The sequence below is a fragment of the Euphorbia lathyris genome, chromosome 2, assembly GCF_963576675.1.
Source record: "Euphorbia lathyris chromosome 2, ddEupLath1.1, whole genome shotgun sequence".
NCBI classification, from domain to species: domain Eukaryota; kingdom Viridiplantae; phylum Streptophyta; class Magnoliopsida; order Malpighiales; family Euphorbiaceae; genus Euphorbia; species Euphorbia lathyris.
The window spans coordinates 20,022,501-20,034,158 of record NC_088911.1 but is presented as its reverse complement, the minus strand read 5'-3'; the positions used below and the strand labels follow the sequence as shown (position 1 = coordinate 20,034,158).

At 38.3% G+C, this 11,658-nt stretch overlaps 1 protein-coding gene across 1 annotated transcript; it reads right to left on the bottom strand.

Moving 5' to 3' along the window:
- Positions 1 to 4,752: 4,752 nt before the first annotated feature.
- LOC136217145 (BAG family molecular chaperone regulator 6) lies at positions 4,753 to 10,136 on the bottom strand. Its single transcript, XM_066003730.1, has 3 exons — positions 9,968 to 10,136; positions 7,237 to 9,326; positions 4,753 to 6,831 (listed from the first exon to the last, which is right to left on the bottom strand). The coding sequence occupies exons 2-3, from the start codon at positions 9,271 to 9,273 to the stop codon at positions 5,032 to 5,034; spliced, it is 3,837 nt and encodes a 1,278-aa protein (XP_065859802.1). The 5' UTR covers positions 9,274 to 9,326; positions 9,968 to 10,136; the 3' UTR covers positions 4,753 to 5,031.
- Between the last annotated feature and the right edge of the window lie 1,522 nt (positions 10,137 to 11,658).

Here is an 11,658-nt window from a genome sequence, read left to right as displayed (position 1 = left end):
TAAGGATCTAGGGGTGAAGAAGCTTCTGGTTGAGTCAGATAACCAAGAAGCGGTTAAAATGATTTCTGAGGGCAAGTCTGTTTGCCGGAATAGGTTGAATATTATTAAAGGCATTAAAAGGATTGAGTCCTCCTTTGAGTCTATTAAGTTTGTTCATATTTATAGGGAGCAGAACCGCGTCGCGGACCGTCTTGCAATGGAAGGGCACTCTGGTTTGTTGGGTCTTTCTACCTTTTCTTCTCCACCGGGCTTCATTTCTTCTTTGATCTTGGAGGATGTGGTGGGGGTCAGTTTTCCTAGGCTGATCCCGGGTTGAGTTATTTTGTTTGTTTGTTTTTTTTTCTTTCCTTTCCTACCAAAAAAAAAAAAGAACTCTCATTTTTGAAGTAAAAAGCCAAATAAGAGTATGAAAGAAACTACCAACAAAGAGTTAGAGTCCGTTTGTTTTATCTACTGTTTGCTTTTTGGAAAAACTGTTTTTCCAAAAAGCTGGTAAAAAACAACCAGGAGATCACTAACCAAACACCTATAACTCTCATTTTTTGAAGTAAAAAGCCAAACAGGAGTATGAAAGAAACTACCAAACACCCCCTCATAGTAGTTAAAATGGAGTAAATGGTTGGAGATGGTCATACATAGACCTGTGCATGGATCGGACTGGGTCGAGCTCGGACCGGACCGGATCTACCGAACTTTCATGTACAAATGCTCAATCCAAACCCAGCTCAACCCACTATTAATTTAGACAGGACTGGACTGGGCTCGGCTTAAAAGCAAATCTCAAACCCAACCTATAAACATAATTTTTAGTTATAAAAAAGAAAATTTATACCTAAAATTAAATGTTTAATAGACAGGTTGTTTGTCTTAAGAGTCAGAATCTCATTAAAGCCATCTTGAGGCTTCGTCCTGCCTTCGATTCTCTTACCTTCTCCCATATTTATAGGGAGCAAAACCGCGTGGCGGATCGCTTGGCAGCTGCTGTGCATGGGGGGATGTTAGGTGTTTCTACCCTTTCCGTTCCTCCTTCTTTTCTGTTACAGTCTTCCTAGACTGATCCCGGGTTAGGTTTTTATTTTATTTTTTTCTTCCCTTCTTACCAAAAAAAATGTTTAATATATATAAATTAATAATTAATATTAATAGTTTCTTTAAAAATAATAATTAATATTAATAGAAAAATCGGACTAGACTGACCTATGTTGTTTTTATCAATCCCAAGTCTGTCCAATATGGACGGACTTTATTTCATTGTCCAAACCCGACCCAAAGAACACAAACCTAGATGGATCTAATAGGTATCTGAACCCATGGACAACTCAATCATCAAGGACGGAGACAACTCGGAGCCCGGGGGGCTCCAGCCCCCCCCCCCCCCCCCCCCCCCGACTCCGGCTTCACCCTTAAGGAATAGCAGTTGAGTTTTGGATAGCCTCCCAAAATAATTTAATTAGTACTTATATTTTAGGCTGTAACCATTTAATATAGAATTGAGTTTGGATTGTGGGTTTAGGAGCTATCCAATAATATCCTAATTACCATGATGGCCCAGGTTCAAGCCCCTTTCTCCTCATTTTTTGTCATAGTTTTTTTTTCTATTGTGTAATGTGAATATTAATTTTTTTCATCATTATTATTAATTGATTGTATTTTTTTTCTTTAATCAAAATGCCAATGTAAATATTCAAATAAAGAATAATATACTTGATGAGTATTCCCGCCTAAGAGAATAGCTTCGAGGCAATTTGAGAACAAAGTGCACAACACTATCTTGAATAAGCTTTAAGGTTCAATAGTCCGACTCCCACTTGCGCCGCTTGAGTCCTTCTCTCTAGATCTCAAGCCCTCTTCCACCACCGCCTCCCATCTTCTCTGCTTTCTGCTTTCTTTCTTCTCCTCCATCCTTTCTAAACCACCGACTCTTCTCTTGCTTATCTTCGTTTGTTGTTGTTGAGTTGAGGAGGAAGAAGGAACCGTCTTCATTTTTTCTGTTTTCGTAGTTATTTTCTTTTGTTTGTGTCAGTTTTTTTAGTTGGATCCTATATGTTTCATCGTATCTCAGTATCCGTTTGAACTGTGCCTGGTGGTTAAACTTTCTGTTTTTGTAGCCCTTTCTGTTTTAGCAAGGACAGAAACTGTAGATCTTATCCGTAGATCACTGGATCTAGGTGGTTGTAAAAGAAAAGACTTAGATCCGAAGGTTCAGAATGGTTCAAAAGCTGAAAATTAGACTACAGTTGCTTTGCGGCGAATTTGGAGTTACGATCTATATATATATATATATATATATAGTTCAAATGTTGTTTATGTTTAATGTACCTTTAATGGCTTTTTTTGCTTTTAATAGTCATTTTCTTGCCTTCATGGACTATGTATTAGACTTTGCCTATATGTGTAAGGTTTTATTCCTTAGTGGTCTCTTATGTATTGCAATTTTATGATTTAATGAAATATTAGCATTACTATTTAAAAAAAGAAAAAATTCAATAGGGATAAAACCAGCTCTAATACCTTGAGCCTGAAAAATTAGAGGCTCTCATCTTATGAGAGAGAATTCGATGAGCTTATGAAAGAGAATGCAGAATTCATGTTTCTCCTACTTGGATGCAATGTGAGGAATTCTATTGTACAATCCCTTATTCCTCTAATGGCATCTTGGAGTATAAAGACAGAATCTATATTGGGGGCAAACTAATTTGCCGCATCAAATCATTTAAGCCTTCCACCCCTCTCTAACAGGGAGAGCATTCACCCTGACTAGGTTGCAGTTAAGGATGCAAACGGAGCGGGACAAAGTGGGAAATGCATTTCCTATCCCCATTCCCAACTAGTTGGGGATTCTCCGTCCCCATCTCTACCAGTTAGATAGGGATAGATTTGTCCCTCATCACCATCCCCATTTAAAAACACTTTTTTTCTATTCCACGTTCCTATCCTCGTGTGAGGAATTACCATTTATATTTTAAAAAAAATCAGTATATATTATTTTTCTCTTCTCCTTCTAATTCTAGGTTTTGTTCGAAAGAATGGCAGAGATACCATGGCTTTAGTTTAGTTTAGGTTAGAAAAAATATTCGTTTAGAGTCCTTGGCTAATATTTTATTTATCCCATTTAATTTTTTATTTGAAAATAAGTATGTTATAAATTATAATATTTAAAGTATAATTTTAGTTAGAATGGAGAATAATTGAGAGGGCGAGCCTTGGCGCAACGATAAAACGTTGTTGTCGTGTGACCAAGAGGTCACGGGTTCGAGTCTTAGGAGCGGCCTCTTGCCAAATAAATTGGCAGGAGAAGACTTGCTCCCAGTACGACCGGGCCGCCTTTAATGGAGAATAAGGTTGAGTCTTGCAAAGTATAGGTATAATTCTTCATACAATAGTGCGACCAAAGTATTGGTATAATTCTTCAAACAATAGTGCGGCCAAAATGACCCCTTTTCAAGTCTTATATGGCACCACACCAACTATACCTGTCCTACCCTCCCATTCCACATCTGTTGCTGTTGTGATGCCTACCTTCAGGATCTATCGAAACTTAACTCTCATTTGCATGAATGTTTTGATGCAGCTCAAAACCTTATGAAGCAGATCGAGAATAGACAGAGATTCCACATCTATTGCTGTTGTGATGCCTACCTTCAGGATCTATCGAAACTTAACTCTCATTTGCATGAATGTCTTGATGCAGCTCAAAACCTAGTGAAGCAGATTGAGAATAGACAGAGAGTTTCAAGCTAGTAATTGGGTTTTCTTGAAGTTACAGCCCTATAGACAGATTACCATTTCCAAATGTAGTAGCTCTTTGAAACTAAGATCATTGAGAGAGTCAGAAAGGTTATATAAACTACAACTCCCTCAAACTTGCCACATTTCCTTGCTCAAGATACATAATGTATTCCACATTTCATTCCTCAGCTCCTATCACTACCCTGCCCCTGTTAAAGATGGAGAACTCCATTCAGCCTGACAAGTTCTTGCAATACTTACATTGATGGAGTTCTTATTTAAGGAAGATTAAAATTATTAGTGCCATGAATTTGTTAGAGCAGTTATACTTTCCTTGTTCTTTTCCTTGTTCTTTTTCTATTAAGAGAAAAAAGAAAATCAGCCTCTACCAATTGAATGTTCTTTTTCTATTTAAGAGAATCAGCCTTTATCAGTTGATTACATTACATTATTGATTAATGAATCCTTTCATTCTTTCATCTAAATTTTTCTGTTATTCTTTTTCTTTCTTCTAAATTTTTCTGTTCTCATTTTTTACTTTCTATTCTAGATTAATAAAATCTTTCCTTTTCTCCTATTCTAGATTAGGCTACTGATTAATAAAAGCTTTCTGTCTTTCTTCCTATTATTACAGTTCTTATTCTTTTTCTTCCTATTATTCTTCCTATTATAAAATTCTAATTCGTGATTCTTTTTTTTCCTATTCTAAAATTGAGAATCCTAGAGTGACAATCCTAGACTGACAAGTAAGCCCAAAGAAAGACTTTAGAGCTCAGCAAAATTACCTCTCCTCAAGATCAGGAGATGCTCCAATGTCAATAGAATTTCAGTTTCAGTTTTCTGGCCTCGGAGATGCTCCAATGTCGATAGGATTTCAGTTTTCTGGCCTCATTGAACAGGAAATTGTTCAACCTAAGATCGGTCTGTAAATAAGATATGAATCTCCACACAACCAATACGTACTGCTAGATAAACCAGAAAAACACTTGAAGAGCATAAGAAGGAAAAAGGTACAATCTGCAGTTATTAAAAAGCCATATTATTACATTAACTTATCCTACCTCAGATACATTGAACTTATTTCAACACCACAACTGCTACACGTTCATACATAGCTGACTGTAAAGCATTTAAAACAGAAACATTCAGTTTATTGATTCTGTTAAGGTCTCACGCAATAAGATACATTCGTACAGAAAACAGAAGACTCAAATATGCTTAAATAGCCATGCTAACTGCTTTCTTCCTGGGGTTGGCTTTGTTGATGGTGTATGCGATGGAGAAGATACTGCTACTGCTCCTCTACACCGTCTTGCCTTCATTAGATACTGCTCGTCTACACCGTCTTGCCTTCATCTTTTTCCGCCTCAACCTTTTCTCTAGATCATTCACTCTCCCTGTTAAGTTGGATATGGCAGCCAACTGTTCTCTCCCACATTCTACTAATTTCTCCACCATCTTCCTCATTTTCTCATTCTCTTCTACCAGCTTTTTACCATCTTCCAAGGCTATCTCCTGCTCCCGTGTAGATAGCTCACCAGTAGCAGTTAACAAAGGTAATGATTCTCTTTTGCCTTCATCATTGGAAGTATCTGGCCTGTCAACAAGCTGATAGGATGACATGTCTGGGACACCAACTGTTTCTTGTTCATGAAGATGAAGAGCTCTTTTTTCCAGTAATATTCCTTCACTTGCATGCTCTCCAGTTGCCTGATATACACTATCCTGATCATCTCCGGTTTTATCCGGGATACTGCTTACGTCTACATTGATCATCCCTTGGTCAACATCTTGCTTCATTTCATCACCATCTTTTTCCGACAGCAATGGAGAAGCTTGTAGTGTTTCCTCTTGCAAAGATTCACTCATTTGTACAATGTTGCTGATTTCTGACACCTGTGTTTGTTGTCCATCTCCTCCAAGCATTGCTTTTCCAGGGAAATTAGTGTCCTCAATTTCAACTTTCACAGGAGTATCTTCATCAAACCCTTCTATGAACTGGTGGTCTGGGTAGTTCTGGCTGAACGGGCCTGTTGGCTTCGCATTGAGCACTAATGTTGCCTGCTGTTTCACTTCATTCAGATCTGAAACTTCCTCAAGTTCTGAAGATGTATCTTTTCTAGATTGCCACTCTAATGCATCAATTGCTGCTTTTTCTCCCACATCTCCACCAAGCAATAAAGCATTCTCCTGCAATTCAGCTTGTTCAAGCTGCAGAGGTTCCTCGTTTTCAATCACTCCAACAGGTAGTTCATTTGGTACCACTACCGCCTGCGCAGCAGTGTCTGATTCATGCTGTGCCTGATTCTCCTGCAATTCAGCTTGTTCAAGCTGCAGAGGTTCCTCGTTTTCAATCACTCCAACAGGTAGTTCATTTAGTACCACTACAGCCTGCGCAGTAGTGTCTGATTCATGCTGTGCCTGATTCTCCTGCAATTCAGCTTGTTCAAGCTGCAGAGGTTCCTCGTTTTCAATCACTCCAACAGGTAGTTCATTTAGTACCTCTACAGCCTCGGCAGCAGTGTCTGATTCATGCTGTGCCTGATTCTCCAGCAATCCAGCTTGTCCATGCTGCAGAGGTTCCTCGTTTTCAATCACTCCAACAGGTAGTGCGGTTAGTACCTCTACAACATGTGCACCAGGGTCTGACTCAGGACAGATGCTTTCTAGTTGGGCACCAAACATCTCTTCCGAACCACTCTTCTGTGAAGGCAATTGTGAAGTTCTCGCGTTAGCCGCTTCATCATGTTCCAGCACCACAATAGAATCTAACTCTCCATCGTCAAGTTCTCCCTTTGACTCATCTGAAGGAAATTCTATATCCCTAGCCACTAGCTGCGCATCATTTACACTTTCCCTCTGCTCATCATTGAGGACAAGGGGAGACTTAGAAGTTTCCTCATCCTGATTGTTCAAAACTGCATTCACCAACTGCGGGATATCATCAGTTGGATGCTCTCTTGCATTCCTGGATTTCCCTTCTTCACTATCCGAAGGTTTTTCATTAGAGTTGGCTTTGACAAGTAGATCAAGCTTCTCTTGTAGCATTACAAGTTCCCTTGCCAGGGACTTCCGGGCATTCCTGAGACTTGGGTGTAAGCCCTAGTGAAGAAAAACATATCAAATCAGTAAACATTAATGTTATAACAAAGCAACACAACTCAGAAGCAGGATGCAAATGGAAAAACCAGAGACTTGTGGGAGTCAATGCATAGAACGAAAATGCCAAATTAAAGTATGTTGAAACCGTGACAAGAATGCATATATACACTTAAGGCAAAATGATAGATCTGGATACACAACAATGAAGTACATAGTAATACTGTTCACTTTATGAAATAACATGCACAACGTTCAAATCAAGAACACAAATGAAATAAAGTTAAGTGGAAGCCCCTATTATCTTCTCCAGAATCCTTATAGAGTTACTTTTTTTTATCTAAAAGACAATGACTTGCAAGAAAATAGATCAAACATTAGATAAATTGGAATTAATTGCACACATACCTGGATGGTATCCAACTTCAGAAGGAGGCGCATTATCATTTCTCCAATAACTATAGTTTGTTTCTCATCTTTCTGGAGGTCCAGAGAAGACTCCAAACCATGAATCTTTTTCCTAAGCTCAATCATTTGCTCCTGGACTTCGGCAATTTGCTTCAATTTCTTCAATGGCTCCCATTTTCTTACTTGATACCCACGATAAGCAGACTGAATGCGACAAGCAGCTCCATTAACTGATAGTTTCTTGTTGTCTCCTATTGCTGCATCCATGGATCTGCTTTCATCATTTGTTTCCTGCTTTTCATTTGCTTGCTTAATTGTTGATTCATCAGAACTTTCTAATCCTTTTTCGCCTTGGTTAATGAATTTGACATCATTCTTTTCACTCTGCTCTGTTGTTTGGTTAATGGAATCAACTGATGAACAAACAGGAATTCCAGTTTCCGAGTCATTCCTCGGCTCTTCATCCTTATTCTCATCCCTTTTCCTTTCCGCAACCTGTATTGCTGCTCCCTTGCTTTTCTTTTCTTCTGCCTCTTTGTTGCTGCTTAAAGTGTTTTCTTTGACTTCTGAATCCTGACAAGCCTGAGCTTTGCGGTCTAACATAACTGGTAACTTGAGGGCTTCCTTTGTCCTCTCCTGTGACTTCCCTGTGCTCCCTGGAGGACTAGGAGACCTTGAGCTCAAGCTACTGCTCTTTTTGCGAGGTAAGGGATCAACTCTTAGACAAACTGGAGGCAACTTTGACTTTGGTGGGGAGGAAGAATCTCTTCTTGCACCAGCTCCAGAAGATTTACCCGTTTCATGATCTCCTCTCTTTTTTGGAGAAACTGTTCTTCCTCTCCTTTCAGCACCTTCAGAATTCTCCCCTTCCTTAAACACCTCCATTTGTTTCACAGGAATGATTCTCTGATTAGTTTTTTCCTCCATTTGTTTCACAGGAATGATTCTCTGGTTAGCACTTTTTTCCTCCATTTGTTTCACAGGAATGCTTCTCTTATTAGTACTTTTTTCCTCCATCTGTTTCACAGGAATGCTTCTCTGATTAGTACTTTCCTCCTTCAGCTCTGAATTAACCTGGTCACTGACATTCTCATCGATCTCTCGGACTTTACACGTACCATTGCCATTATTGATGAATTTTACCGGAAAAACATTGCTACTAGGAACTGGATCTTTGACAGTGGTTGGAGAACCATTCATATTTCCTTGCTCTTCCTTCTCATCTTCTTCTTGTTTATGATGAGGAGGCATCCAGATTATTGGAAATGGAAATTGTCGCATCCTCTCCTCATCCTGCTGATCCTGAGTTCTCCTCCCCTCGCGACCTTGCAACAAAGGTTGAAGGCTTTTCATGTCAAGTGGAAACCAGCTATGCTGCTCTTTAGGTTCTTGTTCATTTGGCTTTACATTCTGAGGAGGCTTCATATCCTGCGAAGATTTTTCCTGAGTTACTCCATCTGATTCCAAAGGTTTTTTGTGCTCTTTATTCTTCATATACTCCGGTGGCATCCACAAAACTGGATATGGATAATTTTCCAATTGGAATGGAACCTTAGCGTGGCCAAACTTGCTCCCCGCGTTAGGCTCCTCCTCTTCCATTCTCTCACCACCACCATATTTCTGGTAGTGTGAGTGGTTAGGACACCCACAACAATGATAACCATAGTCTCTAGGCTTGTCATAATCGTACTTGGGAAGCTCTTTCAAATAACATGGCGGAGGCATATATTGTACAGGAAAAGCACCGGGAAATGTAGAATGGTGTCCACAACAATTGAACTGCGGCGCTGGAGAATGAGGGTAAAATCCATGACTATAATAGCCAGGGAAGTGGCCACCATTGCTGCAAGGATAGCACGGAATCGAGTGATTGAAACTGTTCGGATAAAGCCAAGGTTGATTCATGACAACGGTTTTGGATGGATCAACTTTAGTGAGAGGTGGAACAGCCTCAAAACTCGGATAGTAGTTCTGACCAGAAGAGATTTGATTTCCTGGATGTGGATATGAGTCCATGTATCTATGAATAGGCATCATTTTGAGAAGTTCTATTCACCAGTACAATCCCTCGATAGTTCTTCAATGAGACACTGTATAGATAAGATAAAATAAGTATGATCCACAAACTTCTAGATCAAATAGAAATACTATCATAGAAAGAGGTCAAAACGAGAACTAGTATTAGGAACTGATTGAACACAACAAGCATAGATGTGTACAAGACCATTAAATCACATATCAGTAAAATTTAGAACACTTTCAAATTCTCTGGTTTGATAACATCAAACACTATGTCCTGAATATGATATGGTTAAGAATTCGCCTATTAATATTTGCCGGGGACAACGGATTTAGATACTGTGGAAGAAGTAACATCTAACTAAATTGACAGATAGCAGACTCACTTACAGAACTACAGAATTCCTTGATAATTCTCGAATGTCAGAAAGTGGAATAAAATAAAAGGTTTAAACTCGATGCTTCAATGATCTCAAAGAAACCTAAATACTAGTACAAACACATAAAATTGAAAATCAGCAGATACTCATCACATTCTAAAAACAAGTTAATAATTAAGAAACAGCATAGATAAGCTAAAGTATCTTTATACAAGTAACAGAGAGATTCCATAACTAAAATCTGTAAGTAATACATATCATAATCGTGTAAATACAAATTGCACAAAAACAAAACCAAACAGAGAGGCGAAGAAATCAGAGAAGCTACTTACCGTTTATTCTGAAGAAATGAAAATTCAACCAAACAGTTCCTCAATCCCAATGACTCAGTTATCAGCGCGAAACAAACCACCAACCGAACGAAACAGTGAGTCGAGTTCTCTTGTTCTCGCTTATATGACGGTATATGAAAGGATTTTTCTGATAAAGAGAAAGGATTAGAATGAAAGACTTTATATATTGAAGCACCATTCCAACTACCTAAAAAATCTTCTTGGTTCTTCATTGTTCGAGATGCTTCCCGCGCCTCCCAAACTAAATGATGAACGAAAGAAAATGAACAATCTGGAGTTCTCGAATTTTCCTGCAACGTAAATGGCGTATTACATATAGCCACGTGTATATCCTAACATTTACATTCTACCACTTTGTTTTTAAAATTACATCATACCCATTTATTGCTACGGTATTCAACACCGAACCGAACCGAACCAAATCAAAATAACCAAATATCAAATAAAATTTAAAATTAAAATAAAATCTAATCAAACCGAGTATTTGAATTTGATTCTGTTCAGTTTTTGGTTATAATATTAGTTAGATATTTTTTTAGGGTAATAAATTTATTTTTTTTTTGAAAGAAGGGTAATAAATTTATTAGTTTTTATATTTTGACATAATGTTTAGTTTCTTTGTTTTTAAAACATACGGTAAGGTTCCTAACCTTTTTCTCGATAAACTGTTTAGTCCTTTCGTCTGTTTGTTAGATTTTTTACCGTTTATGAATTCGAAATGACTAAATTACCCTTTATTATTTATCAGTCAAAAGCAATTCACGCTTCTATGTCTTTCTCTCACAACTGGCGCTCACAAAAAAAATGAAGAAAGGATTGAATCTCTAACCCATAAAAGAAAGGAAAATAAAGGAAAACAATAACGCAGAGATGAGAAACAATGAAGATAATGGTCTTATATATTTGATTTTGTGGTAAATGGTAGTTAAGGCATTATTGACTAACAGAATCTGCATGAGAGTCTAACGGCATGGACTAAACAGTTCATCGAGAAAAACGTTAGGGACTAAACAGTTCATCGAGAAAAAGGTTATGAACCTTACCATGTGTTTTTGAAAATATAGGTGTGTTTTGTTAAAATATAGAACTAAACTAATAAATTAATTGCCCTCTTTTTTATTTCATACTTTACAGGGTAAATTACAAAACTATGTCAAATAGAAAGCTCATTTACATATTTAACCCATTTACTCAACCTACTACATATCTAGACTGTTTTTGTGTGACTTTTCCATTATACCCCAATCTTTCATCTTCCTCTTCCTCTTCCTTACGGTTTCCTCTTCACCCAAAATGGCTCCTCCTCCTTCCACAGGGATCTAACCTGCAAAATCCGTTGTTGTTTGACGACGTTCTCCAGCAACTCCTACTCCGGTGAGAGAAAAGGAAAGCGAACGGCGGTAGAGGAAAGACGAGAGGGCGATTTTAGGGCGAACGGCGGTGAGATAAGGTGAACGACGGTAGAAGAAGGTGAACGACGGTAGAAGAGACGGGGAAGAAGGCGAACAACAGAGAAAATGGAAGAAATAGGGCGTATTTAGGGCGAACGGCAACCTCGTTCCGTGAGGCGGAAGATTGGGAAACGCAGAGAAAATGACTGATTCTATACATCTCACTGAATTATTGTTGGTGTATTCATTTATGTTCTGATTTTTTTGTTAAATAATGTT

Excerpts from the sequence above, each read along its gene's own strand:
- LOC136217145 (XM_066003730.1), bottom strand. The coding sequence starts at position 9,273 with ATGATGCCTATTCATAGATACATGGACTCATATCCACATCCAGGAAAT. Across the intron at positions 6,832-7,236 it reads TGAAGTTGGATACCATCCAG|GGCTTACACCCAAGTCTCAG; the intron begins GTATGTGTGCAA and ends TTTCTTCACTAG.